Source organism: Mizuhopecten yessoensis, unplaced genomic scaffold (assembly GCF_002113885.1).
Source record: "Mizuhopecten yessoensis strain PY_sf001 unplaced genomic scaffold, ASM211388v2 scaffold10703, whole genome shotgun sequence".
Lineage (NCBI taxonomy): Eukaryota > Metazoa > Mollusca > Bivalvia > Pectinida > Pectinidae > Mizuhopecten > Mizuhopecten yessoensis.
In genome coordinates, this window is record NW_018408679.1 from 457,262 (window position 1) to 483,038 (window position 25,777).

At 36.1% G+C, this 25,777-nt stretch overlaps 2 protein-coding genes across 6 annotated transcripts in view; one reads left to right on the forward strand and one right to left on the reverse strand.

Moving 5' to 3' along the window:
• Positions 1-69: 69 nt before the first annotated feature.
• LOC110461888 (alanine--tRNA ligase, cytoplasmic-like) lies at positions 70-22,902 on the reverse strand. Of its 4 annotated transcripts, none has more exons than XM_021515610.1 (23): positions 22,828-22,902; positions 21,449-21,627; positions 20,664-20,852; positions 19,635-19,780; positions 16,509-16,700; positions 16,031-16,175; positions 15,291-15,436; positions 14,814-14,922; positions 13,857-13,895; positions 13,083-13,194; positions 12,264-12,388; positions 11,701-11,845; positions 11,193-11,362; positions 10,344-10,457; positions 9,609-9,746; positions 8,696-8,836; positions 7,289-7,401; positions 6,925-7,033; positions 6,155-6,280; positions 4,972-5,091; positions 3,157-3,243; positions 2,476-2,589; positions 70-2,098 (listed from the first exon to the last, which is right to left on the reverse strand). In XM_021515610.1, exons 2-23 carry the CDS (start codon positions 21,590-21,592, stop codon positions 1,925-1,927), a joined length of 2,898 nt encoding a protein of 965 aa, XP_021371285.1. In that variant the 5' UTR covers positions 21,593-21,627; positions 22,828-22,902; the 3' UTR covers positions 70-1,924. The 4 variants fall into 4 exon arrangements, with proteins under 4 accessions (XP_021371285.1, XP_021371284.1, XP_021371286.1 ...); XM_021515609.1 differs by lacking the exon at positions 22,828-22,902 and adding an exon at positions 22,652-22,743; XM_021515611.1 differs by lacking the exon at positions 22,828-22,902 and adding an exon at positions 22,552-22,638.
• Positions 22,903-23,380: 478 nt separating this feature from the next.
• The window catches only part of LOC110461899 (calcium-transporting ATPase type 2C member 1-like), a 42,013-nt gene continuing 39,616 nt past the window's right edge, over positions 23,381-25,777 (forward strand). For both annotated transcript variants that reach the window (XM_021515626.1, XM_021515627.1), the window contains exon 1: positions 23,381-23,496. The gene's annotated coding sequence lies outside the window, so the exon portion shown is untranslated. The remainder of the gene's footprint in view (positions 23,497-25,777) is intronic.

The window sequence follows — 25,777 nt, forward strand, 5'->3', positions numbered from 1 at the left end:
AGATCACACCCTCTTCTATACAACATGTATCAATATTACATATTCAAAAACAACAAAAAGACCGAAAAATTCATTGATAATCAAATTTAATGATGATCATATAATTTGCATCTTAATTCTTATTTGGACCAAGTTTTAGGACACATTTTAAGACAAAATTGCAAGCCAATCTAGGATATTGTCATGAAAGTAGGAATTGCCTGCTCATCACCAATAGACTGGGACACTAACAGCATGATGTAATATACATCTCAATAACAAAATGTTTGCTTCTACATCTGTAACAAATTCTATCACAGTTTTACTTCATACACAAACAATGTACATATTAATGTATTAAAGGGACCACTCGGTCTTGAAATGTCGCGACACGTTTAATAGGTACATTGACATTGTTTGAGCTTAACGTAAAACTTCCATGTTATATATTTCCAAACTGATGAATCTTATTGAAGATCTGTAACATTTGTCTCGCATATTTTTGAGGCGAGATGAAAAGCTTCAAAATGATGCTGATCGAATTCCATTCATAGCCCTATGAACGTAATTCCTTCTGGTAATGCTTACTGAGGAACTTGCAGTGGAAATGTAAACATATATAGATTACCATCCCATCCCTATACTATAAGCTAAAATTTACTAATACCTGTAATATCAAACATAAGGCATCGTGCTGAACAGCTTTACAACATCAGAGTGAAGCGATATCGAATGTGCAGATGCATGTAACACTAAACTTTGCTGTTATAAATGTTCACATAACAAGTCATTCAACAAACTTTACTGATTAGCAGGAATTACCTGAATTCTGTAGGACTGTGCTCTAATTTTTAGAGTGATTCCTGGGAGACAATTTTTTTCTCTTATCAAATTAAAAAGATCTGATCTAAAAATATATATCCCTGTCCCACCCATCATTTTCTAATATTTCAAATATTAAATTGCATCCCACTAAACGAATCTGGAAAAATCCTAAATTAACAAACAGGTCTTCCAACAGTAAAACAATTATATAAAGATTAACAAAAGCAATGTATCTCAAAGCCAACATCTGCTCTACCTAGCATGTATTGCACAGATTTATGTTCACACATGCATTTCTTGCTGATTTAGTACACATGAACTTAGCAACAATTTCTACCTTTACTATCAACAGAACAAAAACTGATTTCTCATCTAACACCCCATTCCCCTGTTATTGGGACCAACATCCTTTGGGCAACATACACAAGGAAAGATGATTAATTCCTCTTTTAATAAGATCATAAATAAAATGTTCTTTTTGACACTAGCAATAGTCCCGAAGTGTTCATTCTGCACAGGAAAACGGGTGAACTGACCTGTTACTGAGGTGAGAAATGCTGAGCATCATCATCATCATCATCGTCACAATCCATCTAAACGTGGCATCCAGTATTACTAAGATAGTTAACTGTTACTGATGAGATTCTCAAACTAAATTACTGATGAGATTCTCAAACTAAACTATACATCAACAGCAGACCAGGAATCTTATATAATCAGCAAAGTTGATATATGTAAAAAGCTATGTTGAGCAATATCAAATATCACAAAAATCCTCAAAGGGCATTTCATGCCCAACTAAAAGAGAATAAAAGTTTAAGTTATTACGTATTGTGAGGTATGAATTCAAATTTTACAAATATCAAAAATCTCTCGAAACCAAATATGACTGCATGTTAATAAAGTTATTCCTTGCAGAAGTAATCTGTAACAAGTTTTTAGCACTTAGAATGTTATACCGTCGGAAGTACCCTCGATTATGTGTTTATTGTACATATTGGGCGTAGAAATGTTGCTCATCACCTCTATATATCCAACTGTACATCCAGTAATGTACAGTGTCATTCAAATTGGTCTTGTAAAGGTCAAAAGGTCAATAAATAAACATGTGCCAACTCCTTTACACAAGCTTCATTTGGGCGAACTTGGTTGCCATGTTGATGGCCTCCTGGAGGCCGTCTGTGTTTGAGCCAGTCGCCTGAGCAGCTAGGTCCTTGCCCCCACATTTCCCCTGAATGACAGGCACAACCTCATTTACCCAGTCCTTGGCGTTGAGTCCCTTGGACACGGACGACTGAAACACAAATTGTTGTCTTTGATACAGAAACTTTATATATATATATATATGAATGTTCTCATGGTTAAATCTTTGAAACTGTTTTCTTGTTATCCATGAATATTTTTTTCCCACTATAAGTAGAGTCTATGGTCAAAGTATAATAAGCAGACAAATCAACAAGCATGTGAACATGTTCAATGTGCAACATTGATATCAGATAATTTTAATTTGGCTGTATACTAGATAATTACTATGATGAAAAAATACACTTAATATTCACAATATAATGGTTCCTAATCTCATTTTTTTCCTAACTGTTAGGTGTTTCTAATACCTCGTACTTTAGAACATGCTCTGAACAACAACAATTACATATATTTGTATGTACCCACCTTAGGAACACAGCTCATACACAAAATTTTGGAAGCTTCTTTATCAACAGAGAAAAACATTGCAGAGGTTTCAGGACTGGAAGTCTTGTACTGCTTCATGGCAGCATCCAGTGACTGGAGACAAAGAAGGGAGGTAATGATGTATACATCAAAACAGAAAATCATTTTTCTTTCTAGATTTGTCCTTTGATAACCCTGACAATGTCTCGTCATTACTGTGATGGGGATAGCTATACATACTTAGACTATTATATACTGACAGTAGCCTCAAAGCCTGCATAATTAATTCTAATAAAAATCATGTCTTACACACTCAAGGCAATTATTGTAATCACTCATAGTCCCCCACCTCCAGACAAACTTTGGCATCAGAACTGTACAAAAGGCCATTACTCTGCATATAGTAAAGTATCAAATAAAATTTCACTATGTGACCTTCTGCAATTCCAAGAGGATTCACACACAAAATTTGGAAATTGAAGTGACCAAATAAATGAAATATGTTCCAAACAAACTTACACACAGTAAACAAAGGACAATGAATCAGTATACAGTAAGTCATGGGACATCTTAGAAAGTGATGCAGGTTGTGCAAACCTTTCTTTCTCTCCTAAACTACTGCTGGGGGACAAAGATTTTAGAGTTAATGTCATGAACTATGACTATATTTTGAATACTCACCTTCGCATTAGATCCAGCCTTAAATTCATGCACAATAAATGACTGGTTTGGATTGGCCTCAATCATCTTTTTTGTTTGTTCGACAACCTGACAAAGAGAAAAGTATCTCGCTGCATCAAAGACTATATCATTGATTTTGTGCAATGAAAAGCAAATTTGCAATATCAAGTGTATTCAAATCAAATTGTACTTTATGCCTAAATACTACCCAGAAATCAAATCTATTTTTTTTTTTTTTTAGAAATATGTCAGAATGACATGAAAGTCACCCCATTATTCTGTATGATCATCTTCCAATAAATCATTGACCAAGCTACAACGGATATATTTTCAACTGTCAATCAAAATAGTAAACAATGACCAGGTGTAAATATATACATGCTGTTCCGGTATCTATGCCAACACATGGAATTAATAAGAAAGCATGTCGCAAATATAACGTTAGCGTTGACTGACACCTCAAATACGGGGAGATCTGCGCGCTGGCACGGTCACCTGGCAAAGGCAGAACAGGTAATTGGAAAATAACGATGTTGTTTTCACAACAATAAGTTTCAGAAAAGATTCAATTTTATAAAGGGATAAATCTTTTTTTTGTTTTTGTTATGAAATACACTTTTCCAAGTAGTTTTCTGATCGTCTGCAAATCCGACCAAATCTGTCATCAATATCGGCAGAGTGTACGCTTTAAGGCAGTCACTCAAACAGGTTTGACGTGGACCGCCAACAGCCGAATTCGCGAGACATGAAGAACACCAAACAATTGTGTTTTAAGCAATTCTCCTTTAAAAAGAAAAGCTCGGAATGTATTTAGCTGTTAATATTTATTTTTCAAACTCAAACTTTTATCATTATCGGTTCAATTCGCATGGATGTCACCTTGTAAATTTCTGCCAGCTAATAGTATCACGCGACCTTGACTCTTTGCGGTACACAAACTTGCTAACTTTGCAACTTTACCCATGACATTTTGACACATTCCTACTGTCAAGATTGAAGAGTTCAGCATGATTTTACCCAACATTTTAACCCCAGAGTGCTAAATGCGATGCAATTCTTCGTTATGTTTCCCCATACGTGGTATTTATCGATTCACAACGTAACGTCCTGAACAGTTGGACCTACTTTACTGGAGTCTATTTATCTCATTCTATCGTATAATATGACTTAAACTTGCAACTTTTCGTAATTGTTAAATTGGCAATGCAATCAGGGGTTATTTAACGAAATTTAATAGTTTTAAATATTGCTGCGAGCATATTTCAAAACATTTCCGAAAATCCTCGAAAACAGTCTCGAGTACAAATGGCGCTCATTTCCTTACAAATAAGGGATGGGGGGTTCGTGATTCTCGTCTGGAACAACGTGGGGGGATTTTCGGAGGCTTGCTCTATGATGGGTCTCTACACAACTATAAAAAGACAAGGTAATGGCTACAATGAACGTTTTACAAACTACACAATAAAAATAAAATCGACCTCGTCTCATTTTTGCCATGTAATCTGAAGAAAGAAAAAATACTTCCCTGCCGCATCTCTTTTGAAAAAAAAATGACCCGAGAATCAAGTAATTTTTTTTTTTGGCCTTAGAGCCTGGTATATTACGACAGAAGCACACACTTAACAGCCCAAGACAACAGAGGTCAAAATCTGGGACTGAAACCGAAATTAATAGTCCCCACTGGGGTTCCCCCAGGGGTGACTAAAAATTGTAGTCTAGCCTTTTTTGTGTTTTAAAAAAAAAATGAAAAAAAAAATAAGATTAGAAAATATTGTTAGTTTAACTGAAATTTAAACAAATCTTGGTCATTATTACCTCAGCAGTAATTGCAGCCTTCCTTGATTTGTCAAGGTCGTCCAGTTTGCCCTTGAGCCGTTTGAGGTCAGCCCTGAGTCGATCCCTCTGCCAGTATGGTATCACAGACTTGGTGATTTCCTGTGAATTAATGCATGCTAAATAATCTGCATCAATGATTTAACAAAAAAATCGTCACCTTTCAGGAAAAAATAAAACTTCACCATGAAACAATTAATTATTGTGAATCACCCTAATTCTCTAAAATTGTAGACATGACATTTCATACTTAATAATAAAAAAAAAATCTATAAACTCCAGGCACTGATATCTACCTGGTTATAGGATCAAGTTTGTCTGTACATATGTAAACTACAGGTACTGATGCTTATCTTTTCCTACTGCTACATGCACGGAATTGTTCACAACCCCTATTCCATCTTTTCGTATTACAGAGTTATCTGCTCTTGTGAGCAGGTATTGATTGTTACGTCATTAGTTTGTGCGAGAAAATAACGTCGTTTTCTCAAAAATGTATGACGTTTCTCTCACAAACAAATGATGTAACAACCAATACCTGCTCACAAGAGCAGATAACTCTGCAATACGAAAGGACGGAATAGTGGATGTCAGTTTTTGTTCTGGTTAAAAAATTTAATACTTAGATTTCTGTTGTTATATCCGCTAACCCTGTGTAATAAATCTTTCCATGGACACACAAAAAGCAATAATTATGTGCAGTTATAGTAGGTGGACAGGTGCATCCTTGATAAATGTTTTGATTTTTAAGCAACATGCATTTCAAATTATGGCTCTGTAGCGAGCGATTTCAAGCTCTAGTGGCAATTGAATTACATCTATTTCAAAACAATGCTACATGTTACGTATGATAGCACATTACTGGCAGTCACCCCCTCAACAGCCAGAGGACCAGTCGGTTAAGTATGACAATGCATGGACAGTCACATGCTTTATATTGTATTGGGTTTAACGCCCTCACAACAGCTAAGACAGACGTGATGATCACAGTTATAAAGTGTTCAAACCTAATAAGGAGATGCTTATCAGGTATTTAGTAATGAACTCGCCTTCACCAAATAAACCAATAGAAAGGCCCAGAATTATTAACACCTACTGAAGTACATAGAAGACAGTGTCAAAAGTGACGTTGATTTTGTACATCACCAAGACTGCCAATACTTACATCATCCATCTGTACAATCATCTTAGTGAGCTCCTTCTCTGACAGCTCCTTGGTCTTAAGACATGTGTCAAACTTTTCAGCGAGGTTCTTAACATTCTTGTCCAGAAGATCTGTCCTGTGGAGGGCCTGAAGGTTAAACAGACTACAAAGGTCACATACAGGTCATTGAGGTCATACACAGAGCATTGAGGTCAAACACACAAAAAAGGTCATATAACAAAGAGGTCACAAAATACACTTAAGCGGTCACATAGAACACACTGACCATGACCTCACTTACAGGTCACACACGAAGAACAGGTCACACACATAACATTGATATAAGACAATAGAAATGTCACCCTGGTAAACTTCTAGCTGCTTTCTACTGACTTGGCTAGGGAGAATTTCTCTTTAGCTCATTCGGTAGAGTGTAAGACTAGAAGACAAGAGGATCCAGGTTTCGACTTCTAGCAGAGGCATTGAAAAAACTAGAAAGTGCCTTTTTCTATGAGATGAACAGATCCAAAAATGGTAAATATAAGTATTAAACTGCTTTCAGTTGGCATTCATAGGCAGTATGAATTCCAACTGGACAAAGGCAAATCCAACATGAAGCACTAGCTCGTTTCATTGAATTTGCCTTTGTCCAGTTGGTATTCATTTGCCTATGAATGCCAATTGAAAGCAGTTCAATGCTTAAATGAATGAGAAGATACCACAGTATAAATTGAAAGACAATCCTGAACGTTTGACCATTATTCTGAGTTTAAGCAATGTAGCAGCCTCACCCTGGTGGCTTCAGCTCCTGTTACCGCGGTGATCCTCCTACTTCCCTTAGCAATAGCCTCCTCTGTTACTATGACAAACTTTCCAATATGGCCTGCTCTACGTAAGTGACTGAAAAGTAATTTGGTGTCATGGTTAAAAACAGGAACAGTATAGTAATATTGTGCCCTTTTCAAATTATGGAAAAAATCTTTCATCTTTCTGCAATACATATCCCACTGATCGAAGTTACAAATTATTCTAAAAATATAATAACTAACCTTAAAATTTCTGAAAAAATAAACATCATGAGCTTCAAAAGAAATATTGAGTTCTGACTTGAGGTGTGGTCATACTATCTTGTAGGTAAGGTTTATTGTTACTTACGTGCCCCCACAGAACTCTACAGAGGTAAGAGAGGCAGCAGGTCCCATAGGGTCACTAACTAGGTCCTCCACAGGCACTCCTATAGACAACACACGTACAGGATCAGGGTATGTCTGTCAACAGAAGTAGAAAATCTATTAATAGTAATGGCAGCCCTGACCCTCGACTTAAAAGATATTATTTTTACTTTCTTCAACGTAGTACCATTCTCTTTATCTAAGAATTCTCATTTCATATTAAAATGTTTGTTGCTTATTTGCTGTTGATTATCCTCACAACAGCCAAGGTCATATGAAGACGGTTCATATTAAAATTAACAAATTATTAAGATTTAGAGCGTTAAGGTCCAGGAAATGGTATATTTTCTACTCATAAAACAGAACATGAAGCTGTCAATGGACACATACCTCATAAAACTCTGCCTGTAGGGTCCCAATGGACACATTCCTTATGACACCCTGCCTGTAGGGTCCCAATGGACACATACCTCATAAAACCCTGCCTGTAGGCCCCCAATGGATACATACCTCATAACACCCTGCCTGTAGGTCCCCAATGGACACATTCCTGATAACCCCCTGCCTGTAGGCCCCCAAGGGACACATACCCCATAAAACCCTGCCTGTAGGCCCCCAATGAAAACATACCTTATAACCCCCTGCCTATAGGTCCCCAATGGACACATTCCTGATAACACCCTGCCTGTAGGCCCCCAATGGACACATACCTCATAAAACCTTGCCTGTAGGCCCCCAATGGACACATACTCCATAAAACCCTGCTTGTAGGGTCCCAATGGACACATTCCTTATAACACCCTGCCTGTAGGGTCCCAATGGACACATACCCCATAAAACCCTGCCTGTAGGCCCCCAATGAAAACATACCTTATAACACCCTGCCTATAGGTCCCCAATGGACACATTCCTGATAACACCCTGCCTGTAGGCCCCCAATGGACACAAACCTCATAACACCCTGCCTGTAGGCCCCCAATGGATACATCCCTAATAACACCCTGCCTGTAGGTCCCCAATGGACACATCCCTTATAACCCCCTGCCTGTAGGGTCCCAATGGACACATACCCCATAAACCCCTGCCTGTAGTGTTCCAATGGACACATACCTCATAACACCCTGCCTGTAGCTCCCCAATGGACACATTCCTCATACCGCCCTGCCTGTAGGCCCCCAACGGACACATACCTTATAACCCCCTGCCTATAGGTCCCCAATGGACACATTCCTTATAAAACCCTGCCTGTAGGGTTCCAATGGACACATACCTCCTAACACCCTGCCTGTAGGCCCCCAATGGACAAATACCTCATAACACCCTGCCTGTAGGCCTCATATGGACACAAACTTCATACAACCCTGTCTGTATGCCCCCAATGGACACATACCTCATCAAACACAGCCCTAAGTCCTTGTATTGACTTTGCCACGGGTAGACTGGTCTCCTTGGCATAAACCTCTTCATTTTTTTCTGCCATCACATTAACTATCTCCTCCGTTTCCTTCACTTGGTCTGGCGTCATTGCTTTCTGTGAAACAAATTCAATACTCAGTTATGAATAATATAATATTTTTCTGCTAATCTGGTATCAAAATACTTTTTCAAGATCTCAGATGTTAGTGATCATCTGTCTGATCAGTACAAACAAAAGTGTCAACAGCGACGCGATGGACAAAGACAATAAGTATGTGCATACTGTTATGTGGTATACACAAGGATTATTTAAGACAAGAGGCACATTGGCCTTAACGGTCACCCTAGTTCTGATATATTTATACAGAGAGTTGATTTTGTTTTTAAAACATGAACAGAAGTATTATTCAAAGTGACAAATAACAATAAATCAACCTTATTCAATATCTAGCATACAGATTTAAGACTGAAAAGTATTTGAAACTAGCACCTCTGATTCTAAACAGGGAAAATGAAGAAATTTTAGCACACTGACTCCTTTGGGTGCCCTTGGAGGTAGAGCTGGATATGAAGAGTATTTGATTCTACCATATCTGGGTCTTGAGAAGAAGATGTTTGAAATTTTAGTCAATTTGACCCTTTTTGGCCCCGCCCGTTAGGCCCCTGGGGGCTGGGGACAAAATCAGCCACTGCTATTGTTGACATTTGGCCATGGAAGGTTTCTGAGAAGAGGTCTAATATGTAAATTGGACAAAAGGCGATCACAATAGGTCACTTGAGACTTTGTCTTAGGTCAAGTCTCAGGTGACCTAATTTAGCTGATAATGTGTCGAAACTTTTTTGTCTTATTCTGTGCAATTTTCTCCTTGCTTGAGAACATATCTTACCTTGGCAGTGAAGTCAAATCTAAGCCTATCAGGGGCAACCAAAGATCCTTTTTGATCAGCAGTCTGCAACACTCCTCGGAGGCCAAAGTTCAACATGTGAGTCCCTGTATGGTTTTTCATCACAGCCATTCTGTGACTCTGTAAGTAATACATGATAAAATCAAGCTGGAATTCTCTAACAACAATTTTTTTGTGCAAAGCTGAAAAAAGTGAGATACTAGAACACATAAAATACACACTTTGTAATGACAAAGTTGTTCTAAAGACTCAGGGGTCTAAATAGCTCATCTGGAAGTTTCTTTCAATTTAAAACCTGGTGAATGCCATTCCCATTTTTCAAATGTGTACCAGAAATATCAGCAGTAACAAGAACTAAGTCTCAAGGGCAGGCAACACACTGATGGCATGAATGCATTTGTTTATTCACTCCCTGCAATTTCATATATGGTTGTATGGCTGGGATCTCATTTCTATTTTGCAACCTAGGAAGCAAGTCCCAAAGTATGAGACCTGGTCCTGGGCCAATCCTAGTAGCAAGAGTACGCATACATGGTTATAGGTTGAGAATTTCAGCTGTTTTCATGTCATAACACAAGGATTAAGTTTTCAGGGACAAGGCCAGACCCTGGTGCCAAGCCTAGTATTATGAGTGTATTCATCTCCTCCCTGGGGTCAGAGCAGGAATCTACATTCTACTGGAATGTAGTAACAGAGTTATTCTGTGTTTAGCAATACCTCGTCAATGGAGAGCTGGACAGTGTCCCCAACCTTGAGAGTCCCAACAATCACGCCTATGTGTAGTACATAACCTCCTCGAACCTGCACATTCCGTACTTGAAACTCTGTATCCTACAGGAAATTGAGAAATATTTATTACTTCAACAGAGGCCCAAGGGGCTTTAAAATTTACATGAGTTTCATGGACTGATTAAATGGCAAAAATATGAACAATGAAAAAGGCACTGCTACGTACAATAGTGGCTTTCTCAATAATGTTTACATCAATCCAATCATACTGAAAATAACAGTACTAATATCTGGTCAAACATTATAATGGTTTCAGCATAACTCTCACAGTAGTATTTGAAATGAGTAAAAAAAAAAGATGTTTCAAAATAATAGCAAAGTTGGATTTCAAGTCAAAAACAACCATAGTCGGTCTTGACCAAATAAGGATCATTTCCATTGAATTTTAAGGAAATCAGTTCAGTAGAATTTACAATATATTTTAATGATGATGTATATGGTAGTCAAATAGAATTTCGAATTTGTCAGAACCATGCAATGATCATTCCCATAAAAGTTTTGGCCTTATCATAATTCAGTAGAAAAGTCTTGATCAAACACCCTTATTATATTGCACCTTGAGATAAGTGCACAGATTATCCATGATGCACCAAAACTGCAATATTTGTGAGACATAAAAGTACACCGGAGTGATTTCCAAAAATGTATTCTACCTACATATTTTTCTTTAAAATTAGGAATAATGGGAGGTTATTTCCTTGGAGAAGTACAGATTAAAAACCAAAATCCTGTTATTCTCTTGGATATAATATCTATATTCTCAGCCAAAAATCCTACCTCTTCATTCACTTTGACTAGGAATCCCTGGTCATATATCTGTCCACCTTGCTCAGCATAGAAACTTGTCCGGTCCAGAAGAATACCACATTCCCTTCCCGATGTTACCTCGTCGACGAACTGTTTACTGTGACGGATAGCCAACACCTTACCCATTGTAGATTCGAACTCTGAGACAAAATAATTGTTATCTTATTATCATTCTGATTGGAAATCGTGAAATCACTGCATGTAGGATGTCATCATTCAATGGAAATATTAATAGATTTGTTACAATTTTTGTACAAAAAAATAATTATAACAATATTTTTATTACAATAGCTTTATATTGAAATGTATATTATAATGGAGGACTTTAAAATGTAAAAGAATCTTTTTTAAACCGATTCTCCAATCATCTTCAAACAGATTTAATTATGAATTCTATCAAACACTTTTATAGATCTGATTAGGGAATTAACTTTCATCACAACCATTCTGCATTTGATACAACAAAAGTTGGACATACTGTAGTTTCCCTCCTCATCAGCGGTGTAGTTGTACTTGGGCGAGTCATCAGTTGGGGACAGACCCTTCTTCTGTAGATCACTAATGGCGTGTACATCCAGATTGATCTGGTCATCAACAGTACAACCTGATCCCTGGGACATCAACTGTAGGACAAACTCATCATCAGTACTACACACAAAAGGTCACATCAGTGTTACACATAAAAGGTCACATCAGTTTTACACACAAAAGGTCACATCAGTTTTACACACAAAAGGTCATTCAAAGGTCATATCAGTTTCTAGACAGAAAATTATCCAATGAGTCACATCAATATATACATATAGAAGCGTTTGCCTAAATTACAACTAAAACATGTATATAAACAATATAGATTAGAAGCAAGTTTATATATAAAACACATTCTATGAGAAATTACATATATTATATTCAATTGTAAATACATAATTTTTTCATGTAGGTTGTAAATGTTTCTCCTCCATCACAGGGAAGAAATGTCCTAGGAAACTGAATAGTTTTCTATTCTCTCGCATTTTTATAACAAATGAACATGACCCAAACCTGAGCTGCTTTCTTGCACTCCTCATAAGTATCCATGTCAACCATCAGTCCTTTCTCTTCTGCCATTAACTGGGTCAAATCCACCGGGAATCCATAGGTATCGTACAACCGCCATGCAACCTCCCCTGTTACGAAGTAAACACATCATAAGTATTGTACAGTTGCTAAGTAACCTCCCCTGTTACCAAGTAACCCTCATCATAGGTATTGTACAGTTGCTAAGTAACCTCCCCTGTTACCAAGTAAACACGTCATAGGTATTGTACAGTTGCTAAGTAACCTCTCATGTTACCAAGTAACCTCATCATATGTATTGTACAGTTGCTAAGTAACCTCCCCTGTTACCAAGTAACCCTCATCATAGGTATCATACAGACACCATCCAACCTCCCCTGTTACGAAGTAAACACATCATAGGTATTGTAGACGCCAAGCAACCTCCCCTGTTACCAAGTAAACACATCATAGGTATTGTACAGTTGCCAAGTAACCTCCCCTGTTACCAAGTAAACACATCATAGATATTGTACAGTTGCTAAGCAAATGCCAATGTTACCAAGTAATAACATCAAAGGTATCACACAGATGCTAATTTATAATATGATAAAAAATCTTTATTGAGGACAGGAGAAATAGTTACAATATGTGCTTCATAAAAATTGCCTCCATACCTGCCACTTCCCCTAGTCTTTATCAATTTATAGCTGGAAAATCCACACATGAGGAATACTAAAGTGTATAGGAAGCTAATCAACAAGGATTTTCTGTTTTATTTGAACAGTAGTTATTGACTTTTCCCTTGTTACCAAAGACACATACCTGGTAAGGTTTTGGTGTCCCCGAGTTTGCCTATAGTTCTCTCCAACAGTCGCCGACCACGTGACAAGGTCTTCAGGAACTGCTCCTCCTCCTCATTGATTATATTTTTTAACTGAAAATAAATGCAAATAATTCTACAATAATCCAAGACATAACAAGAGATCCCAGAGGGATCATGGCGGCCACCTTTGTACCATCTTCATTAGTTCTTTGTCAGTTCGATCTTTTCTCTTCTTTCCTCTAATCTGCTTGATCGAGTCATGTTAACAGTAAATGCACCTTGAGGTAACTTTTGATCTAAACTTAATACTGATGTGCATGAAAGCCAACCTTCAAAGAGAGTTTGTCATTGTGATAACTCTGGTGTACTGATATCATTACCATCAATATAAAAGTCTATTAGAAATGACAAACTCTATAACATGCTAGTTGGCATTAATGTTGATACAGATGATATAAACTGAAGCAGATTTAAAATACGGGGTACATAATATCATAGATTTTTTTTTGATATATTCAGTATCGATTCAAATCTAAAATGTCTATATTATGAACGTTTGTCCAATAAGTAGAACCACCATCTCCAAGGGAGGGTCAGCCATATAACATTATCATTAGGAGTCATAATAGTGTTGACGTTATAATCAGGCCATGGCATTTATAGCTGATATGAATGCCATCTGAATTTGGTAGTGTAACATATGAGTATTGCCATACATAGACCATAAGTAACAACTACACAACAATGACACCCACTCAGGGAGAAGACATTACCTCTTCTGGATCTTTTGTCACTTCTGGGAATGCATCTCCCTAGAAACATAAATATGTACATATCACTCAATTATTTTTTTATTAGATGCAAGTATACTTCAATTTAAATAAAGATATTTTTTTACAGTGTAAAAGTAATGCCCTAACAAGATTATAGAGAAGATCCAGTACTTATATATAGGATCTTACATGAGTTTCCATTTCATATGAGATATATGAAACGAGTATAAAACTTTTCAATTTAGCGAGCCTCTGGTGAGCTAAAATGAAAAATTTGTGACAAGTTTCATAAATTTGATATGAAATGAAAACGAGAGCAAGATCATTTTTATCACATAATCAAGATTTGTGGCATTTATTCGTGTAAAACGACATTTACATGCAACCTTGAAATGTAAAAAGACGCCATTTTGACTCCAGTGCCTAAGTCTATGACATGTACTTGTCCGTGGGGTGACGTCACAATTGAAACAATTGAAACTTTCAACCAATCACAGGACTGATAGGTCATATTACATGGGTTAATACGCAAAAAAATATGACATGGGCATATTCACTGGATAACACGGTACATTATTTGATAAACAATATGTCTCCCTGCATTTATAAAAACATTATATATTTTTCAACAATTATGATACAATTATTCAACGCATATTAATCACTCTTGTTGACCCAGATGTTTATGTGTGTTTCCCTACATTTGAAAAGGAGGCATTATAACCAGTCAGAAAGTTTGAAATAACAGGTTAAGTATAGTCTTTTAGTGCAGAATCATGGAAGTCTGTCATCACAAACTGAGGTCCAGACACATATTGTAGAGACGTTTCAATTTTCTTTTTTAATAGTAAGATACAAGATTCAGATAAAAGATGTTATAAGAGACCTTAGTTCATTGATTTTGTCTTCATCATTGTCTCCTATCTAAATAGTTATTGTGGATTCTGTAACACTTACCAATAATTCAACCACAGTGTCTATGAGGGAAGCAAACATGCCTGGTTTAGCACCAAGTTTCTCTGTGGCATATCTCACAGCCCTCCTCAAAATTCTTCTTAGAACATAACTATAGAAAAATAACATTACAGTTATATTGATGATATTTCCATATGAAAAGAATCTGTTTGTTATATATACGCACAAAGTGATTCTTACTTCACTGAAAGAATTTTAATTTGGTAGATTACCAATATGACAGATTAAGACAGATGCTTATTTGAACTGCAAATTATTTACATGTAATAAGTTGATCATCTAAATGCTCTTACAAATGAGCTAACAAACAATTTAAAATCAAATGATGAAATTGTATTTTTCTGTGCCTCCAAAAAATATTGTGTTTCTTGGAATAGTAACAAAATAGGCAATTTATTTTATAAAAGGAATTCAAGATATTAATGCATTTTTGACTTCAGAAGGTAGAGGAATACCTACCCCCTGCCAACATTATCTGGTCTGCCGCTATCAGACAGTGCGATGGTAATGGTACGCGCATGGTCAGCAAGTACCCTGTAGGCCATGTCTACCCCATCAACATCTTCCTTACCCACATGGCCGGTGTAGGTACGGGCCCCAGTGGCCTAAAAACATAGATAGCATTGATAGATACTAGACTTTCCTAACAAAGTCAGTGTATAGCTATGAATCCCAGTAGCTCGTAACCATGGAAACCAAACATTGAATAATATTTGTTTTTTCCTACATGAACTGTGTAGATATAAATCCCAGTAGCTTGTGACCATAAATTAAATGACAAACATTGATCAATACTGGGCCTTAAACATATGACAAGTACACCATGGAATCCAAGTAGTTTGTATTAATACATGCCAAATACTGGCCAACGCTAACATAACCAGTGTAGCTCTATGCATCCGAGTAGCCTGTAACCATGACAACTCATCACCTAATTTTACCTTATGGAAAATGCAATATCTTTTTACATTGTTGATTCATGCTAGTGTTTTAACAGTCTATAAGGAAAGATCTATTCCAGATTTAAATACTTTCTGGCCTAATCAATCTCTATTATTTTCTCATCAATCCTTTAAGAATGAAAGTACTGTACTATTCATATATATTAAGTTTCTGGATTAGCCCTTTGAGAATTATATATCATATATCTTCACTGGTAAAAATTGTTGTATTTCTGTGGATTAGGAAAAAGCATTCACCTTTTGGATGGCATCAAAAATGGGCATGAAGAGGTCTGTGTCATAGTTTGAAGTCTTGCCCTGCATTACTGACACCAGTCTCTCCAGTCCCATACCACAGTCACAATGCTTGTTAGGTAGGTCATGTAGTGTACCGTCTGTATCCCTGAACCAACATTACCAATATTACAACTCTGCCTCGAAATGATCTTTCAGTGTTGGTTAATGAAAGATAAGGTGATACCTTATGTTATAATATGTGAAGCTAAAATGGAAATGCCTTTGATCAGAGAAATTTTCAATTTCAGGTAAAAAAAAAAAAAGGTCAGCAGTGTTTAAAAATTTACTTGCTATATTTGTAATATTTTTATGTGTATGCTTGAAATAATAAAGTGAATAATCTTCAGAATTCTAAACACGGTCTACCATTACATACCTTTAGTAATATTTCTAAGATAAATCTCAAAATAAAATGTCACTCATATGAAAATGAACAAACCTGTTAAACTGCATGAAGACAAGGTTCCACACCTCCAGAACATCAGGATCATCCATGTTGACAAGGTGTTTGGCATCACGACCTCCGATTCTGTCAAAATGGATCTCCGTACATGGTCCACAGGGGCCTGTCTCACCCATCTCCCAGAAGTTGTCTCCCATATCAAACGGCAGTACTCTGTCTACCGCAACTCTACAAACAACATCAATCGTATATCAATTAAAAATATTAAAATAAACAGCAAGAGTTCAAGATCTCTTCCAACACATTACCACCAATATTGGTAAATATCTGCTTGAAACCTTTTTCCTGATCATTGCCAAACATCATTGTTTGAGTTTTATTTCTTCAATGTGACATCACCATGTCAAGACATTATGTATATTGTTCTTAAATCACAATGGGTAATTTTACAGGTGAAAACTAATCAGTACGTAACACGGTAATCATGGTAATTAAGACATCTTATCTTTGGTAGTCAAATACTGCAGGGTCACCTATTTCATGAAAAGTTAGTTCTGAACTAACTTATTTTGTATTTGTTTCAAAAAGTTTCATATAACTTTAACTATGTATTGCTAATAGCATATAATAAATTAGTGCTTTAATTTATATACCCAAACATTATTCAACACAAATGTTTGTACCATATAACTAACAATCATGTATTATATACCTGGTAATTAAGTTAAGTACAATTATGTAAGTTATATAAGTTATACTTTGAAAGTCACAGGCTTTTCAGTAACTTCTATTTGAACAGAACAAAAGCCATTTTTGACCAGACAACTTTTGTAAAATAACATATGAGATATATAAGAAAAATGTAAATTGAATGGGCAAAAAAATCAGAAACCGGTCATTTTGGTCTGCTGCCTTAAGTCCAGTCAAGTTAACTTAATGACCAGAAAAATAGTCCAGATATACCACATTCTTGACAGCTTGTTGTAACAGTGAGTATAGGTACTGAACTGACACTGGTTCCCTACCCAAATAGAACAAACAACTGCTGAATATCTCACTGGTACTTGACAATTAGGCCACACAATTTTTTATATGTGTTTCCTGTAACATGTTGGAAAAAATTAGGGTAGGTGGTGGGTAGGTAACACATTTTATTTCAACAAATAACGTTATATGGTTTATATAGGAGAGTGACCTTGACTTTAACAGTGCTTCTTTGAAAATTGCCTTAAAAAGTTTAGGGTCGGCACAAAAAAATATGATAGGTGGGGTTACCAGAAACACTAAATAATTCTTTTTGATTGGCTTTATTGTTTTATTGTATCATGGAGAACTTTTGCCCTTCTCTTTTAAAATCCGTATTGGCCCAGTGCTAACTTCTGTTTATGTGTCTATGTATATAGGTTTAAATTGGTAGGTACATTCATATATTTGTTCATTTTAAATTTCCCCAGACGTTCTTTTTGAGTGATTCAAATTTACACATCAACAAGAGTACCGCGGGGCGGAACAAAATACACCTGTCAAATGCCATTTAGTGTTATATACTTTCTTACATTGAAATAAGATCTGCATCATTCTAAGAGTGGTTAGCTGATATGCTATAAAAAAAATGTAGGAGAAAATCTTCAGACAAAAAATCAAAAACTGAAATGAACAAAGGACAATAACTTTTGGAAAAATTGTTGAATCAAAATTCTGTTAAGGGAGACACAACTTAATATCATGATTATAATGTATACCAAGTTTCAAAGAGATCGGTCAAACAAGAGGCCCAGGGGCCTTAATAGCTCACCTGGTATTTTATTTTTCAATTTAAAACCTGCTGAGTACCATTCAGGTTTATCAAAGGAGTACAAGTAACAAAGTTGCATCTTCCATTTATAAATATTCAATTCCCTTTGCCCAAAGATTCTCTAAAACAAGTTTGGTTAGGTTAAAATCCCTTCAACGGTACAGAAGGAGAAGGATCTTTAATGTTTTCCTCTATTTCCCCTAATGGGCCCCACTAATCTGCCCCAAAGAAGGGGAATCCACACACCTCAGTTTAAACAAAATTGATTCTTTTCTCCCTAAGCATGCTTCAGACTGCATTTGGTTTAAATCCCTTCACTTGTATAGTAGGAGAAAAAAAATCCTCTATTTCCCCTATTGGGCCCCGCTCCTATGCCGCCAGAAGGCCCACACCCTCCGTTTATACAAACTTGAGTCTCCTTTGTCCAAAGATGCTCTAGGACAAATTTGGTCAAAATCCTTCAATTGGTTGAGGAGAAGATTTTTAAAGATTTACCTATTTTCCCCTATTTGGCCCCGTCCCTCTGCCCCCAGGGGGACCATACCCTCCGTTCATACAAAACTGAGAACCCTTTGGCCAATGATGCTCCAGACCAAATTTGGTCAAAATCCCTTCATCGGTACAAAAGAAGAAGGATATTTGATGTTTTCCTCTATTTCCCCTAATGGGCCCCACCCATCTGCCCTTAGAAGGAGGCCCACACACCTCAGTGCAAAAACTTTTGGAAAAATTGTCGAATCAAAATTCTTTTAAGAGAGACACAACTTCATATCATGATTATAATGTATCCCAAGTTTCAAATAGATCGGTCGAAAAATGTAGGAGGAGATTGCCGGACGGACAGCGCCATACCATAATACTACCGTCAAATTTGACGGTCGTATAAAAACAACATCATTTTCAGTACATGTAGCATAAATTTGGTCTTTCTGGTCTAAATCTAAGGAAAATACAGCAATCCCAAATCAATAAAGCAGGTTTTTGGCATATACCCTTAGATGAATTGATAAATATGAATGTACCGTCAATATTTGAATATGAATAGAAGGAATGGTTTGTGTAATTTAATATATATCAATTCGATCAAATTAAATATTATTACTATTGGAATGAATGAGAATGAATGAGCTAATGATTTGGAGTTTGAGAGAAGAGGTGAAAAAGAAAAAGTGGGCCTCCTGCATGAGGCTTAATCATATATGTAACAGGGATGAACCTGGGGCACCCCAACCCTGGCATCCCTCCCAAAACCTGTGTACGTAGTCAATGTGCACAAGCTTAATAGACAGAATCTCTACCCAACCACCCACTGGGAAATCTTTTAAATCTATGCAGTAAAGATGTGACAACTATTATTGGGTGCCTACCCCAGGTTTATCCATATGTCCCGAGTGTCGTTGTCTGGGGCAAGTCCCATGGCTTCATTTCCTCCAAAGTAGGTTACATACAGCCTTTCCTTGGGCATCTTAATTCTGTCCACCAACAGCTCCCAGGCAAAGGCGCAACAATCTTTCTGTAAGTTAGGTCATAACATATGCTTATTTCATATATCATTACATTTCATGAAAAAATAAAAACTGGACAGAAGTTGTCATAACATATGGTACACATGCTTGTTTTAAGACTACTTGATTTCAATTTTGAACTGTACAGCAAATAAATTTGTATATAACATATCTGCATAATTTGACATAATTTCAAAGTCATCTGACCATATTTTACTAAATATAGATCCTGGGCACTCAGCACTTTGAAACAATTGGAATGATTGCAAAATATAATTCTCAAAAAGTGACCAGAACAAAGATTTTTTTATTCATGTCAGTAAAATATGACAAACAGAAGGACTGTTCAGATCAGAAGGATAGACAGGTAAGTTTACTTTTTAGTTTAGCTGACTTACATAGCTGTTTACACACTTCACCCAGTCACATTACCGGTATATAGAACATGGGTTCACAAGTCTGCAATGTGACCTGTTCTTATGTTCTGACTTTAGCTTCAAGGTATTCTACTAAATTATTTTGTTCCAAGTGTTTTTAAGGTATGCCCACCTGTGCAATGTTCAGGTACATAGAGTACAGTATATAAGGTCTTTGGTGTCACGTCTGCTTGGGTGATCATGATCCCTATATAAGTTTTGACTGGCCTGTTACAAATATTGTTGGAGCTAATTTTTAGGTCAACGTGACAGGTGAAAGGTACAGTTCATTCCTGTTGGAGACAATCCTGTTTGAATAAGGACTATACCTAGAACTATCTCAACTTAGTGTTCTTTAACTCATTCACCCCTGAAATTTCATAATGAACTATTCCAACCTTTGAATTGGAAGAGTTTAAATGTGTTTTCAGGGGTGAATAAGTTAATAATGTAAGATTACTCCAAGTTCATGTACCTTAAAGTAATCTCCAAATGACCAGTTCCCCAACATCTCAAAGAAGGTGTGATGGTACACGTCCTTGCCAACATCATCCAGGTCATTATGTTTACCTCCAGCACGTATACACTTCTGGGAGTTGACCACCCGCACATACTTGGACATGTCACTGTTTGGGTCAACGGTGCCCAAAAATATGGGCTTAAACTGAAACAGAAATTTAAATTATAGTGAAGTCTACTGTAATAATGACATGTATATAATACAGGGAAAACCCCACAAAAGGTATTATTTTTTCCCAGTTATCTTCTGCAATGCCAATCGACAATATGATAATATACCTAGAAGTTAGACCCTTTGAATTTCTTTCTGTAAAATGGTTCATCAATCGTGCATTGGTAAAGTTAAAATATCCTTTGAAGGACAAGTTAATTTCAATTTGAACTATAAATAACCCGACAATTATACCAGACTGACCTGTCAACAAAAAAAGCTTGATAAACTCTTGTTTAACTTTACTTACTAACTTCCATTTTTCTTATGTATATCTGAAGAACGAGTTTTGAAAAATTAAAAATCCTGATGAATCCAGAGTGGAACTGCTCTAAAGTAAAAATTTAGATGTGTCAGTATTTGGCACCAATGATACAAATTGCCTTGCTCTCTAAAATGAAGTCATCTAATGACATCTTTGATGCATTTATAAGCATTAATTGCATACATCAATATCTCTGATGGGGCCATTTGTGACCATATACTGTACTTATTTACATTATGTATTATTTTATTAAGTGCATATTCACCTGATTCATGCCTGCATTGGCAAATAGTAGAGTTGGGTCATCCAGGGGAATCGTAGAGGAGGAATGGACATAGATGTGCTGCTGCTCCTTGAAGTAGTCTATGAACAGCTGGCGCACCTGGTTACCTGTTAACGAGGCGTCCATCTTCAACTGTTTTTTCCTTGATGGTTGTTGATAACCTGGAAATCAGCAAACAGGGTTTATTTGGCTGTATAGTATACGCAGCTTTAAAAATAATTAAAGTATATTACACTTAAGGTATTTCATACATGCCTTTGTCAGTGTATATAGTATGAGATGGGCTCATAACTTTTCCTCAAAATGAAAAAAATATGGAAGTTGGTTGGTATACCCATGTCAAGTACAATGTCAATAATGCCCTTTGCAGAAATTAATTGTCGTAATTCATGAAAACACTTACCTGTACATGCATTTCTGAAGTATCCGTGTATTGAATATTATCGAGAAAAATGTAAGAAAATACTTCAAATCTCAAGAATGATGGCATGTATTTTCATTGGATATTTTACAATAATTCATGAAGCTAACAAGGCTATTGATACTAGTCAAGCCAGATTATCTGAGTGAGAACCTGAAGGTGTTTTGAATGGTGTACAGGTAAAATCGCACTTGCTTTGCATGCTTTCCCCAGACTTCAGGCAGCTTAAGCTTGTTGGCTTTATGCTCAGTTGTGATTTATTCAGTGGCAATATATGCTATTATTCTGGAGATTTGACATATTTTCTTACATTTTTCTCGATAATAGTCAATAAATGGATACTTCAGGAATGCATGTTCAGGTAAGTTTTTTCATTAATTCCATTATTCCTTGCAATTTTGCACCACTAGAATTCTGCATTCAAATGTAACTTTTCAGACAAAGTCAACAATATTTTCAACAAATAATTTCTGCAAAGGTCATTATTGACATTTTTCCTGACATGGGTATACCAACCAACTTCCACATTTTTATCATTCAAGTTATGAGCCAATCTCATACTAATACCTTAAAGCTTCAGTATCAATAATGTACTGATCATATAAATTGACAGCTCTATAAACATTTAAATCCTCCATGAGAAATGTGAAAAGCGCAACTGTACCTATGACTTTTATACTTGTAATCAACCTATCCTAACCACTATTTGAAATGATGCAAGCTATTGAAATAAATATGAACCTATTTTTATACACACGTGACACCGTTACAGATGTCACAAAAGCAATCATCTTGATCCGGTATGATGCAACTCGCTAGAACATGGCTGCTTGTCATTTCAACCGTTATCCAAATGAAATATGAGAAAATGTGAACATGTCACAATGCACAGAGAGTTTTCATAATGTTTACAAAGCTTATATAAAACACGACTACTCACAAATAAGTTTTGGTCCGAGTTACCGGCACAGCCTGTCCAACGTGCTCCTTTTTTGTGTTAGGGCAAATTTGACACCTGCAATTTTATTCCCCTACTTTTTGTTGATAACGAAATTAGTTTAAAGAATATGAATAAATGTTGCCGATTATGATAGATTGACATTTTATCAATTATCATTTATTTTGTATATTTCTAGTAGGTTGAATAATCAAACAAAATAAAAACAAAACAAACATATGTTACAGTATCTGTATATAGGGTCAATTTTACTGGACACACCGTGTATTTTCATTATTAGACAATCACAATGTTATCATACAATGCTGCTTTTACTTACTTCTTGGGAAAAAAACGAAATATTTAAAATGGTTAATACATCTGCTTCTAATGTTAAAAAGTATTTTTTTATTGACTTTGTGAAAAAAATATCTTGTTTTTATACTGCTTGCGACTTCTCTCCCTTGCCAAGCACTGGGAGTTTATTTTGGATCTTATGAATGTTTGATTTGGAAGTAATTTTGGGTTTGAAGGAAAGCAAATTCCATCACAACGATTACGCAAATCTGTTGTCAAAAGCTGTCATAATATCACCGTAAAAACAATTTGTAGAGGTGACTGGTCAACTAGTGATTGACTACATCCTTTTCAACACCAACCAGCAAGTGCCAAGTATGTACAGGTCTTCTTTTAATTATTTTTATTCGCTTAAATTATTCAATGAGAAATTTTACAGCTTGACATTGCTCGCTGCTTAGGACAGTAGGACGTGTTCATGTGTTACTTAGCATATAATCATGTCATGTATGTCATTAACTGATTAACGGTGAAAGGTCGTTTCGGTAACAAGACTAAAGTCGTTTCGGGACTTTTTCGGGTCGTTTCGGGACATGTCAAAAGTCGTTTCGGGATTTATCATTTTCTTTTCCTCTGTACTCAGGTACTAACATTGCCATTTTTCTTTAAACATATTTTAATGTCAAATACATTTTAACAATGGATTTGTTCAAAGTTATTTCAACTTATCATAGGCATAGGCCTTCTCTCGTCATAAATTTACCATTACATGACTTTGATAAAACATGAAGTAAATATACATATAATATTCACACAGACACAAATATACAACATAAAAACGTCGTTCAAAATATATTGCTGAATTTGATGAATTGATTCACATGTCTAAAGCATATTTAACGTGTTTCACGTTTTTACTTTCATGAAATTTTATTTCAATATAGCAAAATAAAATGCTTAAAACATTGTTAGAAACAATGTTAACTCCTTGGTCTCTTAATGTCAATAATGGGGAATAGAGTGAATTGAAAACATAATAGTACAAAATTGCAATATCAAACAAGGAACCTATTATTAACGAAAGAAAGAATGAATGTTAAATTTTATAATTTCCTCAAGATCTGTATTTAATAATGAGATTAGTTTCACCAGGTACCAACACACTGTCAATCAGATAAATGTTGGTAGGTATCCCCTGAAGCACTCACAATCTGTTTACACTAATGATCTCAAGCACAGGTAAGTTGTGACACAGGTCATAGACTCAAAACATTCTTGTGTCTTTACAGGACTATATATGAAACAGGAGCGAAATGTAATTTATAAGTGAAAATTTTATATGTCCTGAAAATGACTTGATTAAGTCCTGAAACATCTTGTGCCATGTCCCAAAACATCTTATGGACTCCGAAACGACTTGTTACCGAAACGACTTGTTACCGAAGAGACTAGCATTCTAATAAACAGGTTGGGCACAACGGCTCATATGGGTAATAATCCTGCATTTGGGTAACAGTTTCCCATTTGAGTAACAATTTTATTACTGAAATGGGGAATAAAGTGAAATGAAAACTCACAAAGTAAACAGCTGCGATTCTATTTCCATGTTAAAAACTCGGGACTTATCGACCCATGACGGTGTACCTCCAGCAACTGAGAAACAGCAGTGTGAAGAACAAAATAAAAAGCATCGATTTGAAAACAGAAACAACGCAATAGATAACTCAGTTCAGGATTCGATACATGTTCATACCGAAAACTGGCGTCGGGTCTTTCTGATTACAGACACGAAGACATTAACGAGTACCCTTCTTACAACGACAGTGCGGCAGACGACTGGGAGGATAATAATTCAGACTACTACAACCAATATAATTTGAATAGAGATTCCAGCCATTATTGGTCCACCGATCATTAAAAATCCAAAGAAGTAAAACCGCTTATACCAACAATGTGTAACATTACATTTTACTTCATGTTTTCTGCCCACCATGAACCTGAAGCTTTTGACTTGGAATGCTAGGGGAATTTCCACATCAGCAGCATGTATTGGACATCTAGATCTGTTGTCCATGCCAGAATATCAAAGTGACATTGTCATTCTCACAAAGTTGTGGCTTTGATAAAGAAAGACCTATTCTATAGTGTTTCTATCCTCAATAATGTCAGCATTGATAGACTAATAGCAATAAAGATACATACTAATAATACTGAAATGATCACCATATTAGACGTTTATATGCCAAGTGACAGTAATTTACAGGATTACGATCTATTGCTTCAACAACTGTGTGATGCATATGTTTATTATTCGCTGTCATGAAAAGTGATTCTTTGTGGCGACTTTAACGCAAAGATAAATGAAAACCCTCAATACCCTGTGTCAAAACACAATTCTACAGCACTTATGAAGGTAATCTCGGACCTTAATTTAGTTCCATTAAACTGTCTTAGTAGCTGTCGAGGCTACAGATACACGTTTATTCCCTGTCAGACAATGCTGGACTATATATTCACTGACAAAACTTTTGTCTACAACTCTGCTAACTATTGTGAAATATTCACTACCTCAGAAACGGACATATCGTCAGATCATCTCCCGATCATTTGCACATTTATTGTGCCGATAAAGTGAGATCATTCAAGTAGAACACCA